Source organism: Dipodomys merriami, unplaced genomic scaffold (genome assembly GCF_024711535.1).
Source record: "Dipodomys merriami isolate MVZ:Mamm:240054 unplaced genomic scaffold, mDipMer1.0.p SCAF_24, whole genome shotgun sequence".
Taxonomy (NCBI): domain Eukaryota; kingdom Metazoa; phylum Chordata; class Mammalia; order Rodentia; family Heteromyidae; genus Dipodomys; species Dipodomys merriami.
In genome coordinates, this window is record NW_027203826.1 from 17,658,567 (window position 1) to 17,672,548 (window position 13,982).

General features: G+C 40.0%; 1 protein-coding gene across 1 annotated transcript in view; it reads right to left on the reverse strand.

The window, feature by feature from the left end:
- Positions 1 to 3,764: 3,764 nt before the first annotated feature.
- Positions 3,765 to 13,982, reverse strand: part of Dhx9 (DExH-box helicase 9) — a 35,539-nt gene continuing 25,321 nt past the window's right edge. Inside the window, exons 17-28 of the mRNA XM_070034303.1 lie at positions 13,423 to 13,636; positions 13,184 to 13,278; positions 12,647 to 12,720; positions 10,964 to 11,116; positions 9,490 to 9,650; positions 8,669 to 8,780; positions 7,909 to 8,070; positions 7,693 to 7,820; positions 7,045 to 7,274; positions 6,838 to 6,953; positions 5,561 to 5,761; positions 3,765 to 4,745 (exon numbers count right to left, since the gene is read on the reverse strand). Coding sequence (XP_069890404.1) covers positions 4,079 to 4,745; positions 5,561 to 5,761; positions 6,838 to 6,953; positions 7,045 to 7,274; positions 7,693 to 7,820; positions 7,909 to 8,070; positions 8,669 to 8,780; positions 9,490 to 9,650; positions 10,964 to 11,116; positions 12,647 to 12,720; positions 13,184 to 13,278; positions 13,423 to 13,636 — 2,313 coding nt within the window. The 3' untranslated portion in view covers positions 3,765 to 4,078. The remainder of the gene's footprint in view (positions 4,746 to 5,560; positions 5,762 to 6,837; positions 6,954 to 7,044; positions 7,275 to 7,692; positions 7,821 to 7,908; positions 8,071 to 8,668; positions 8,781 to 9,489; positions 9,651 to 10,963; positions 11,117 to 12,646; positions 12,721 to 13,183; positions 13,279 to 13,422; positions 13,637 to 13,982) is intronic.

The window sequence follows — 13,982 nt, forward strand, 5'->3', positions numbered from 1 at the left end:
CAAGCCCCACCACCAACCAAAAAGACCTTGCTTTGTTTACCAGCACTGGGATTCAAACTTAGGGCCCACATCTCTCCCTTAACTTTTCTGGTCCAGGTTGGTGCTCTACCACTTGAGCCATTTTTTTTTTTTTTTTGGTTGGATCTCAAACCTCCTGAGTAGCTAGGATTACAGGCATGAGCCACTGGTGCCCGGCTCTTGAGCCACATATTAAGGCTTTTTCCCCCCTTTCTGCCTGTCCTGTCCCTGAACAAATACTTTGCTCAAGGCTAGTGCTCTACTTTTGAGCCACTTCCAGCTTTTTCTGAGTACTTTTGTTAGAGATAAGAGCCTCATGGGACTTTTTATAGATTTTCTTGTCCAGGCTGGGTTTGAACCATGATCCTTGTATCTCAGCCACCAGAATAGCTAGGATTACAGGTGCAAACCACCAGTGCCCTGCTTTCTTATGGTTTATTGCTGGTTTATTACCAGACACTTGGGATTTATACCCTCCTGAGTACCTAGGCTTACAAACCTGAGACTGAATTAAGTCATTTTCTGTTGCTGTCATAAAAACCGGTTTCAACATCATTCTGTAGGTTAGAAGCCTGGGATGATATTCAACTCTCCAGGGAAGGATGCTTCCTTGCAACTTGACAGAAACCAAGGGATCGAAGTTGATTTTTGACTTGTCCTGACTTCAACTTGAAGTTGTTTTGCCTCAAGGCCTTCTTCCATATTTAGTTATCAACAGTAAATCAAGCCCTTCCATAGTCCCAATTTTAAGGAATCACTCAATAACCCAGAATGCCACTCATCTCAGTAACTTTAACCTAAATCACATAAGCAAACCCTTTTAACCATGTAATAGCAGGTTAGAACCTTATTCTACCACCTACATAGCCAAATCTGAATATAGCCAAAAGGAATTTAAAACTGAACTATATCCTTAATTGCTTTACACTCAACTCCACAGTACTGTGTGTACCTAAGATCCCTATTTTTTTTAATGCACATCTTTTTGTTGATGGTGGGGCTTTGAACTCTGGGCCTGGGTGTTGTCCATGAGCTCAACTGCTTTTCTGTGGTTAATTGAAGTGTCATGGACTTGCCTGCCAGGCTCTCAATCCTCAGATCTCAGCTTCCTGAGGAACTAGGATTACAGGCATGAGCTACTGGCGCCCAGCCACACCCTATTTTCTAATGTTGTGATTCCTAAGCAATCCACATAATCACAATGTATTGCAAGTAAAACTACTGAAATTTTGTGGTCAGTTGTAGAACCTGAACTCAGGGCCTAGAGTCCCTGATATTTTACGCTCAAGGCTAGCATTCTACCACTGAGCCACAGCTCTTTCTTTACCAGGCTGCATCTTATGGCAATCTGGAGGTGTCAGTATCAAGTAGCTAGGATTACAGGTGTGAGCCAATGCCTGGCCTTCTAATTTTTTTTAAACAAATTTTAAATGACTAGCCTCTGCCTATACAGAATGAAAACTCAGGACATCAGGTACCAAATACAAGAGATATATAGTATAAAGGGTAGTTTAAAATGGGATGAACCTTAAGTCTTATTTTAGCCTTTTTAAATGTGCCTCTACAGGTGCTTCAACTCCAAACTGGCATGCTACCATGTGATCCACAACCCCTCCTCTGGCCTTTTGCTTGAGAATGAAGAATCCTCTTTCCTGACAGGGCTGGATCGCAGAGTCGTCTTCAGACCTCAGGAGTAGATTCTAGACTTACATGCACCTGGCTTATTTTTGCCTTTGCATAATGGACAAATAATTCATTACAAAAACACCAACAAATGTCAAGTACCCCACTCAGGCAATCTTAACTTTTCCCAGTCCACAAATCCCTTTCATGTAAATGTAAATCCAGAAATATAAAAAGCATACAAGTATGAAAACTTTTTTTGGGGGGGGGTGGTCCATAGGGCCTGAACTCTTCAGCTCAAGGCTAGCGCTCTACCACTTGAGCCATAGGGCCACTTCCAACTTTTTCTACTTATGTGGTGCTGAGGAATCAAACCTAGGGGCTTGTGTGTGCAAGGCAAGCAACCTACCACTGAGCCACCTTCACAGCCCTTAAAACTTTTAGACAGTAACTCAGATGAACTTCAGAAACCTTTTTCTACTAAAGGAAAATTAGGTCAGCCTACTCTTCTAGGTGGTTTTTTACTTAAGGGGAATTTACTTAGAAGGCAAACCTTGGGAAGATCTTGTACACTGCAGTGTCCTCACTTCTTGGAATATGGCTTTTTAGAAACTGGCAGACTTCTCTTAGCCTCTCATTAAGTAACCAGTGGCAATTGGGTCCTATCATGCCACTAATTCTAAAGCTTAAAACTGCAGCCAGGTGCCAGTGTTCTGTCTATATGTAATCCTAGCTACGCAGGTTTAGATCCAAAGATAATGGATCTGAGGAAGCCAGCCTGTTCCAGAAAGTCTGTCAGACTCTAGATACCTTCAACTAACCACTAAAATGCCAGAAATTAGCTATGGCTTGTGGTAGAGCCCTGGCCTTGAGCACAAAAATATAGGGACCCACCCAGGCTGAGTTCAAGCCTCAGAACAGGCACATACCCAAAATGCAACAAAGGTAACAGCCCTGACACTGTCCATGGTTACCAACACATGGACACAGCTTTATTTTTATAAAACCACATCAGGGAAAATGCATGATTTAAGTTAAAAACTTGGAAAAACCCCACAAAAGTTTGAAAAATACACTTTATTTGTGATTGTGGGATATCTTAGCAAAAATTTATGTCCAGCAGGCAGTTGTTTTTTTTTTTAACAAGTTTGGTATTCAGAAATGAAGCACTAGTTTGAGAATATGGATTTTTTTATTCACAATTATCAACCAGTTGCAGAAGAATCTAAAGCTAGGATAAGGGACTTGATAAAAATAAGAATCCCTGCCCCTACAACAGTGAAGAATGAGGATGTTAAACACCACTACTAAAACCAAATACATTTTGTGCACAAACATCCAGTTACAGAAAGCAAATCCAAGCAGGTATCAGTGGCTCATGATTGTAATCCTAGCTACTCAAAAGGCTGAGACCTGGAGGATTGCAGTTTCAAGTCCGCCTGGGAAGAGTCCACTCAACTGTATCTTCTGCAACTAGCCAAAACAAAACAAACAAAAAACAAAAACAAAAACAAAAACAGCAGACTAGAGGTATGGCTCAAATGGTAGGGTGCCAGACAAAAGCAAAAAAGCCAAGCAGAAACTTGAGGCCTTTAATTCCAAGCACCAAAACAGATGTTAGCCCAAGAATGTCTAATCTAAAGTCAATGCACTCTCTACATTGTGCTTTCAACATGGGAAATTGTGAAAGTTCACTAGAAATTCTAACTTGTACAATCAAGTATCTTTTGAAATACATTTTACTCTAGACAAATACGAAATATACCTCCCTGATCCCAAATTCTAAACTTTATGCTTCCCTTGGACTGCCTAAAATAGACTCTAACCCTTGACCCAGAGTTCTCCAGACTGATGCACTTTCTAAATGTCACATAATAGAAAACAAACTGATAGAGAAAAGAACATCCTGACCTTGGTCTTTAAACAAATCTTAGAAGACAAAATGTTCAGCTTTAGGTTGACTATAAGAACTGCAATTCAGTATCATGGTCATTCTCTGTTACAATGGCTAGTGTCACTTGGTATATGTTCCTTGAAATAGCGCAACTGGTCCCGACATTTAAATATAATACAACTAGCATTGTAGAAACATTGTTGTGTGAGATTAATGGTCAACTACACAGTTGGGATTTATTGTGACACTTTATTTTTTACTGTATTAAATGAAGCCAAGAAAATACCAAGTTAATTTAAAAGGCAAAATTTTACTCCTTAAAAGAAAAAAAAATACAAACTGGCATGGTGCTTGTATAATAGGTCATTGTATTTTACATAATATAAACAAAATCACTAACTCTATATGCTTGGTTTCCTTAAACTACAATAAACCACAGAATAGAAGGGAAATGAGTTTACTGATTTGGTGGAAATAAACATCTTGGGGAAAACATATAGCATGCTTAAAAAAAACTATGCATAGGCACTGACATAACGAAGTTTAATAACCACCGCCTCCTCTCCCTTGTCCGAAGTAGCCTCCCCCATAGTTGCCCCGGCCACCGCCTCGCTGGAATCCTCCAGATCCTCTGTAGCCTCCTCCTCCAGATCCTCTGTAGTCTCCACCAGATCCTCTGTAGTCCCCACCAAAGCCACCTCTATACCCCCCTTGTGAGCCTCCTCTAAAACCACCTCCACCTCCACCATATCCTCCCCGGTAAGAGTTGGAGCCACCACCATAACCTCCACCACCTCCATAGTTTCTACCGCCAAAACCTCCACCACCTCCAAAACCTCCGCCATTCCCTCCAAAACCTCCTCCGTTGCCTCCAAAGCCACCATCATTTCCTCCAAAGCCTCCGCCACCTCCATAGTTTCCTCCAAAGCCCCCTCCACTTCCACCTCCAAATCCTCCACCACTTCCACCGCCAAAGCCTCCACCGCCAAAGCCTCCACCACCGAAGCCACCTCCACTTCCTCCAAAGCCCCCACCACCTCCACCAAAGCCCCCACCACCATAGCCCCCACTACCATATCCCCCACCGCCATAGCCTCCACCACCATATCCCCCACCGCCATAGCCTCCACCACCATATCCAGAACCCCTTCGATATCCACTTCCATTATCATATCTGGCCATCTTGGGAGGACGTGGACCATCTCCATATCTAAGGAGAGCAAAAAAACCCCTATTAGTATTATACTTGCTTCATGTGGGTAAGTTTATCAAGATCCTACTTAAAAACAAACAGGCCAAGCATGGTTTCTTCACACCTGCAATCCAAACTACATGGGATACATAGGTAAGAGGATCTCAGTTCCAGACTAGAATAAACACAAAGTATGACACTCAAGTTGAATAACAACTTAAGCATATAGTGCTTAGAGGTATACCGCTTACCCAGCAAGTATAAGGCCCTAAGTTCAAAGCCCAGTTCAAAGAAAACAAAGATGAGGCAAACAAAACATTAGGAAATGCCATTGTTTTAAGATAGTTGTACTGTTCTCATCCCTAATACTAGTGTTTTTGAGGAAGAAACAACCCCTCATTTTTTCTTTGTAGAGATGCCAGCACAGTAGGAAGATAATCTTATTTCATTTTTGAGGTATGTTATCACACAATAGACTACACCTGTACTTTATTTTTAATTTTCCCCGAGTCTTGGGGCTTGAATTCAGGGTCCATGAGTTTTTTTGCTCAAGGCTGGCACTCTTACCACTGGAGCCACAATATCACTTTCTGGCTTTGCTGCACACTTTACCACTTGAAGCACAGCACCATTACCCGTTTTCTGGTGGTTAATTGGAAGTAAGAGTCTCATGGACCTTGATCCTCACATCTCAGCCTCCTGAGTAGCTAGGATTACAGGCATGAGCCACTGGCATCTGGCACATGTTAACACTGTGATGTTCCAGACTATAGGAACTTGAACTAAACATTAACATCTACCCTCTGACTTTCAATGGCAACTGAGTTACTCACCGTGCACCACCAATCATAAGGTTTATACCAGCGGCAGAGGGCCTAGAAATCTGGCGGATCATGTTCAGCATATGTTCATTTACAGGGTCCAACTGGCTGATGATATTAGGTTGTTTGGATACTTCAACAACCAGAGCTTCCATGGCTGCACGGAGGGCAGTGATACATGCAGCAGCTTCATGTGATATTTGCAGTCTGATCCTAAAATGGAGAAAAATAAAAATTATTCCTCAATTCCACACAAGCAGTGAAATAAATCTAACTGATTAAGCACTAACTCAAGATTAGAATGGTCCTACACATGTTCATATCTGAAACTGTTCATACCGAAAAGTTATAAACAATAACTGAACACATAAACAATGACAAAATATACCCAGTTCCTCATTTACATAACTGTAATCCCTTTTTACATAACACTTGTAAAATAAAAATATTAAATTTAAAAAACAGAATGCCTGGCACTGGTGGCTCACCAGTAATCCTAGCCACTGAGGAAGATGAGATCTGCGGATAGTGATTCAAAACTAGTCTGGGCAAGAAAGTATGTGACTCTTACCTCCAATAAACTACTCCAAAAACCGTAAGTGGCACTGTGACTCAAGTGGTAGAGCCCTAGCCTTGAGCTGAAGAGCTGATGGACAGCACCCAGGCTGAGTTCAAGCCACATAGCTTATCTCCCTACTCCTCAAAAATTGCAACAGCAATCTTCAGTAACTTCCTAGTAAATGCTAGTTACTAGCATTACTAACTTGTGTTTGTATGCATTTATTTCTACCAAGTTAAAACTTCATAGCCTTACAGTCCCCTAACAAAACATGTAACTAAGCACTTACTGGAGATACCTAATTTTGCCATGTTTTTCTTTCTGCTTTTTCTGTTGGTTATGGGGCCAGCTCTGGGCCTGGGTACTCTCCTTGAGCCTCTGTGTGCTCAAGATTAGCACTCTTTAACACTTGAACCACAGCTCTAGTTTTTCAGTGGTTAACTGGAGGTAAGAGTATCAGAGGTTGGGGGGGGAGGGGGAGTCGGTAAGGGGAAACAAAGGAGGAGGCAAGAATGCTTGATAAGAAATGTACTCATTACCTTCCTCATGTAATTGTAACCCCTCTGTACAGTATTTTCACAATAAAAAAACTTATTAATCATAATTTTTAAAAGTATCACAGGTACTTTTGAGCCAGTGGACCCTGGGACCACATTTTCCTTATTGGATTTTAATCTGAACACATGTGCATTCTAAAAATTAGTTCATAATTTATAACTGAGATCCTTACCAGTCATCTATAAAGACAATCTGCCCATCAGATTGGACTTTTTTGGAGGCGAAGAGAAGCAACTGCAAGGGGGTGACTAAGGTCATGCCTTTAGCAGAGATGGCTCGGGTTCGAATCTGTAATGGAAGAAAAACAGGCAAATGGAAATGGTTGACACAACTGTCTAAGACTACCATATACCTATGCAATGAGTTAATGTTGTGTTACCTTTTCACCAAACACAAAGAAGGGAGATGGGTACTTCATGTCTTGGCTGCTGAAAGGACAATTAACTGATGACTTGTGGATAAGGGCATTACGCCCTTCAGTGGTAAGAATCTTTCTCTTTTCCTTATGATAGCATACATTGGGATATACACCAAAGGCCAGGAGAGAGATTACAACATCCAAATTATTATCTGGTCCAGTGTTGGTGAACACTTGAGTCAACAAACAATCTGTCAAAAAAAAATCATTAAAAAACCTGGTTAACGGCTTAATCTTTCTATCACAGTTCCCTAAGTCACCTTTTCCAACAACTTGCTACAATTTTCTGAGAGCTATCCCAATATAGACAAAGTTCAAGAAGAAATTTTAGTTGCCACAGTAAGAAAATAAAAGTAAAGCACTGGGAATGTGGCTTACTGGTAGAGTGCTTGCCTTACACGCATGAATCCTTGGGTTCAATTCCTCAGTTTCACAGAAAAAGCCAGAAATGGCACTGTGGCTCAAGTGGTACAGTGCTGGCCTTGAGCAAAAGCAGCTCTGGGACCCTGCCCGGGCACTGAGTCCAAGCCCCAGGACTGCCAATAAAATAAATGCGGAAAACTGGTACTAAGAATAGGTAGGAGCACAGGAAAAGGCATGGGATCTTACCTTCAGGAAAACCAGAATTAATCAGAATTTCTTTCAGCTGAACTTTCGCCTCCCAAGTCATTCTTAGTGTAGCCATATTAAGTCTTTTGTGTTCACAAAAACGTATCTCTGCTTCCTCACCACCCATTCTATAATAACAAAATTATGAAACACTCACTTAGAACCTAAAGACAGTTCATGGAACAACTACACCAAATCCTTTTCATTACGTCATACCTAGCATCATCCCAGGCTTGGAACACTGATAAAAGAGCCACATGATCAGAAAATCGGTTTCCAGCAAAGTTCCTGTGGACATAGCCCAGTCGCTTTCCTTCATTTATGAAAGGTTCTGGAAAGCAGGTAGCAGCAGAAATGGTACAGACAGCATCTCCCACACTGAAACAACAGTTAAACACTAATTATATTCATGTTCCCAGTAGATTAGATATATGTAGTATATCCTTGCTTTAAGTATCATTATAGCCTAAATATATTGACTTGCGGAAAAACCGTACAAGTTCACACCTGCTTTCATCAGAATCACAAAGGGAAAAAAATTGATTGCTTACTTAAAATGTTTTGTTCCATATTTTAGCTTTCTCTAATTTAAGTTTCTTAATCTTTGAACTTTCTGAAAAATAGGTCCCCCCTGTTTGTAGAGTGGATCTTGCTTTTTATAGCACCAGCTAATCTCCAACTCACAATGTTCCTGCCTCTGACTCCCAAAGCATAGGACAACAGGAACACACCACCTCATCAACCTAATTAAATCCCTTTTCCTAATGCTAATATTTCAAAAGCAATTAAATACAACTTTGGAAAGTAGCATACTTTATTCTCTTTGGAGAAATCAGAGCTTATCCCAAATATTGGCCTGTTTACTCTAACTGTTCAGTTTTTACTTCTACCAAATATTTAGTTTTCTTTAGCTATTACAGACAGGTTAAGAATCTAAAGCTGTAGCATTATTCAACAAATTAAACAAAGCACTTACTAGAAAATACATCCCATTATCATCATTTTGCCAAAACGAGGCTCAATGGGGAGTTTAGCAAGGATTCGTCCCAGAGGGGTTAATTCATCATTGGCATCTAATGCATCAAGTTCTGTGGAAAGACATTTTTCTTTGTAACAACTATAATCAAGGCCTTTTAGCAGACTGACATTACTTTGTACATGAAGGCTTCAATAGAGTACAATTAAGATGTCATCACATGTTAATGAAGAGTCAGGACCAAAAAATTCTCAACCAAAGGGGGGCCGGGGGGGAGGAGTGTAGCTGTGGAGGTGAGAGGGAAGAGATGGTAGGGGAAAAACAAAGGAGGAGGCAACAATGTTTGACAAGAAATGTACTCATGACCTTGCTCATGTAAATGTAACCCTTCTGTTCAGTATATTTACAATAAAAAACGTTTTGATAAAAAAATTCTCACCCAAAAGTTAAAAACAATTACAGAAGCATTAAAATATGAAAGCGGCACTAGTAATTCAGCCCTGTAGGGTTAATCTGATATAGCCCAGGAAAACTATAATCCCAGTAACAGAATAAAAGCATGTAAGTTTAAGAGATTACCTAAAACATTACAAGTCTCATGAGTAGTTTACCTTCTGGTATTAGTTAAGATATGACATCCTGCCTTGTCTTAAAACATTTTACCAATCCATCTCATAATAATTAGGATACACTAATTACACACATGTAATAATTATGTACATAAAGTACTAAGGTCTTGTTACCAGAGTTGAGTCCATATTCAAGAACATACTGTTTAATTGACATCTAATTTGGTTAAGCAAATCTACATTCACACATACCTCTGAGAGTATGCTCTGCTTCAATCACTGCATCCAAAGGTGGGGGTTCAATTGCCTTGGCTAGGAATTGACCAATTCCTCCGAGACGCAGTAGTTTTATGCTCAAAGCAATTTCATGCAATGGTGTGCGAAACATCTCTGGTGTCATGTGGGTTTCAAGTCTAAGAGAAAAATGTAACCATTGTCTCTGTGTACACACCCATCAGCATAGCAAAATAAGAGTCAGTTACAGTTGCTTTCCTTAAAATAAACATAATGGCCTTACAACTGAAAAGTGACAAGAGGAAAAGTGATCCTATTCATGGGCTTTTATTTTTTTTTTGGGGGGGGGGGGGTCGTGGGGCTTGAACTCTGGGCTTGGGCCCTGTCCCTGTGCTCTTCAGCTCAAGGCCAGTACTCTTGAGTCACAGCACCACTTCCGGTTTCCTGGTGGTTTATTGGAGGTAAGAGTCTCATGGACTTTCCTGCCCGGGCTGGCTTTGAACCCCAATCCTCAGATCTCAGCCTCCTGAGTAGCTAAGATTACAGGCGTGAGCCATCGGTGCCAGGATTAAAAATGGGGCTAAATAAACTTTTACATGTTGTCTAACTTCTTATTCCATACAAGTTCAGTGCCATTGGGAAAATCTTACAAATCATTTAGCCATTATAAATCTAGTGAACATGTCCCTATCTATACACCTCAGGTGTAGAAGGGAAACACTAAGCCTTTAATTAATGAGGTTTTTTTTGAACCTTAAAAAAAGGTCATTAACAATCCAGGAAACCAGTGGCTCATACCTGAGATATGAAGATCACAGTTCAAAGCCACAGGAACATCTATGAGATTCCAACTTAGGTTTAAGGTAGACCACCAGCCTTGAGCAAAATGAAAGCTCAGGGACAGTGCCTAGATCCTAATTTCAAGCCACAAAAAAAAAAAATTTTTTTTTAAAAACTTGTCATTATGGACTGGGAATGTGACTTAGAAATAGAGTGCTTGCTTGCTTCTGGATTTGATTCCTCAGTACCATATATAAACAGGCAAAGCTTGAAGTAGTGCTGTGACTCAAGTGCTAGAGTGCTATCCTTGAGCAAATGAAGCTCAGAACAGTGCCCAAGTCCTTAGTTCTAGCCCAGGACTGGGCAAAAACAAATCACTGGAATTCATACTCCCCTGACTTGATTAAATTTTTTTTTTGCTTTCAAATTTTACAAAGTACCCAAAGACACATGTAACATTATAAAATCAGTAATTTCAAAGTTTAGAAGCTATGTGGACACAAAATGCTCATTTATACTTTCACCAAGTAACACAATTTCTGACCTCTTTACATTCCTAGGATAGATTACTTAAGATAAATTTTCCCCAACATATTGAGCTGAGCTGCAGACACTCATGCAGAGTTCATAACAATAAAGGAACACGGGGACAAGAAAATCTGCATGCAGACAGGATATTTAAAAGTTTTTTTTTAAATAAGAACTTGGTTACCTCTCAAAACGAGCTCGACTACAAAGATGAAAGCAAAACCCAGGACGTACACGACCAGCTCTACCTTTCCTCTGTTCAAGGTTTGTTTTAGATGCCCATACTGTAGCATAGTTGGTCATGTTGTTATGAGCAGTAAACAGTTTCACTTTCTGCCTAAATAGCAAAACATAGTTAATTGTAAACCAAATACTCAATAAATGCTATTAACAACTAATATATAATCACCAAGAGACCATTTATGAACAGCACAAGAATAAGCAGCAACCAGATTCTACTCTTCTAGCTCTATTAAAAGGCAATCTAAAATATGTGCTATATACTAGCTAACTGCTTTGGCAAGGTTACTATATCGCCACTTCATCTAACAATGAAAAATCAGTATATCCATCGTCTTATAAATATGGAAAGAGTTAAACTTAAATTTAGTGATAATTATTCAAACCACATCCAACCCAAAAGTTAATGTTACTATTTCTATGATGTAAGATTATGTATGAAACTACACAGTATGTTGCACATTTCGTGCTATATACATCAATGGTACCATCATTATCTGTTTGAACCCATATTTTAAATAGGCCTTCTAAATTAAAGCAGTTATTCATTATCCTATAAGGAATTTTCCACCAGCATAGACCAAGGGACTTCAATGAAACAATGGAGTAGGACTGGGAAGGTAACAGAATGCTTGCGCTGCATGCATAAGGCCCTAGGGTTCAATTCCTCAGCACCACATAAGCACAAAAAGCCCTCTGTGGCTCCAGTGGTAGAGTGCTAACCTTAAGCTGAGGAGCAGTCTCCAAGTCAAACAACCAAACAATCAAACACACCATGGGGTAGCAATGTGCTGGTAGACCACACCTATAATCCTAGCTATTCAGGACCATTGAAATCTGAGGACTGTAGTTCAAAGGCAGCCCAGGCAGAAGGCAGTAAAGTCTGTGAGACTCTTAACGAAAAAGTTAAAGTGGCCCTTGGGCTTCAGTGCTAGAGCACTAGCCATAAAAGAGAAAAACAAAAAAAACCACCTTGGTGTACAAGTTAACCAGGTGAAATCATTCTCTAACTGCACTAGCCTTACTACATTTTACATACATTCATTTACCAAATCTATTTTCAAGGTACATAGCAAACGTGAAAACTGGCCTCTTAACTCATATATACCTGGGCTGGCCTGGAGCTTATGATCCTAACTCAGCCTGAAGCTGAAATTACATCATGTTGGCCTGCCTATTAAATATGTGTCTTTTTTCACTGATATCAAGTTTGTCTTATGTATGCTGGGCAATTGAGACTTGAAAAGTCTTTTTGCTTTATTCTGTGGACAGGGTGCTTTGTTTATACTTGAGTGTGGTCTTAACTCTTACCTAGCTAGTATTACAGACACAGCCTGCAATACCATCTTTCTTAGTATTGCTGTGAACATTGTAAACAATAGAGAAAAATATCTGCTGATATAAACACTAAAAAGGAACCAGAAAGTACAATGTTAAACTTGGTTTCTTTCTTCTGTAACTTGATTAGTGAATATGAGTAAGAATTAACTCTTAATTACTGCCCATAGCTAGTCTAATTCTGAAGGTAGAAAGTCTAGAAGTAAGCCTCTTAAAGAGAAATTAAGTTGTTTATGGACTCTCAATTCCTAACACATAAATAGGCAAAGAGATCTCTTTCGGGACTTACTTGCAAGAGTCAATGACATAAACAACATCATTTATGGTGATACTTGTTTCAGCAATATTTGTAGACAAAATAACCTGAAAGAAAAAATACAGTTAGGAAAATGATTGAATTACTTGCCCCTGAGGGAGATAATGAAGAACATACTAAGTTTAAGAAAGACTTTTATCCTCCTTCACTTTGATGCTTAAAAATTGATGACTCTTTGAAAGTTTTTTTTTTGGGGGGTCAGTTATGGGGCTTGAACTCTGGGCTTGGGAACACTGTCCTTGCGCTCTTAAGCTCAAGGTGAGCACTCTCCCGCTAGAGCCACATCGCCACTTCCGGTTTTCTAGTGGTTTGTTGGAGATAAGTCTCAGGGGTTCTCCTGACTGGGCTGGCTTTGAACTGTGATTCTCAGATCTCAGCCTCCTGAGTAGCTAGGATTACAGGCGTGAGCCACCAGCGCCCGCCTCTTTGAAAGCTTCTAACACTGTATGTATGTATGTATGTATGTATAACCTACTTCTAACACCCATCAGTATAATCGTTAGCACTTACCTTGGTTACTCCAACTGGTACTGGATCAAATACTTTCCGTTGTTCTTCTCGGGGAATCTGAGAATGTAGAGGTAGAATCTGATACCTGTGGCTTCCTGTAAGCAATACAGAAAGAGTAAGAGGTAAGAACAGGAGCTGGTTTAAAAGTAATCACACATATTTCTATTTAAAAAGATCAAATTTATATCCACATTTCTACTTCCAAATATAAGGACTGAAAAAGAAAAAAAATCTCCTACCAAAATGTGGGTTCATTTCCAAATGCTTCTGCATGGTATATATCAAATTCCAGCCAGGCAAAAAAACCAACACAGCTCCGGGTACATTAAGAGTTTCTATGTATTTAAGTAGAGCTTCAATGAGCTCAAATGGAGTTTCTTTTTCATTCAGCTGCGACATGCTCATCTTTGTTTCTGGACCATATTCATCCCCACATATCAGGTTGCAATTTGCCTGCAAAACCAAAATAGCATATTTTATATTGTCTCAATCTCAAAAGGTTCTTGTTGACTAATTCTCACATACTACAATTTTTTTTTGATGGATCTAGCAATCTACCATTTGAGCCACAGTGCCACTTCTGGTTTTTTCCTGTGACAAATGGAGTTTCAAGGGCCTGGTGCCAGTAGGTGACACCTGTAATCCTACCTTTACTAAGGAGGCTAAGATCTGAGAATCAAAGCCAGCCCAAGAAGGAAAGTCTGTGAGACTCTTACCTCCAATAAACCACTCAGAAAAAGCCCGTGTGGCTCAAGGGGCAGAGCACTAGCCTTGAGTACAGAGGCTCAAGGACTGAGCC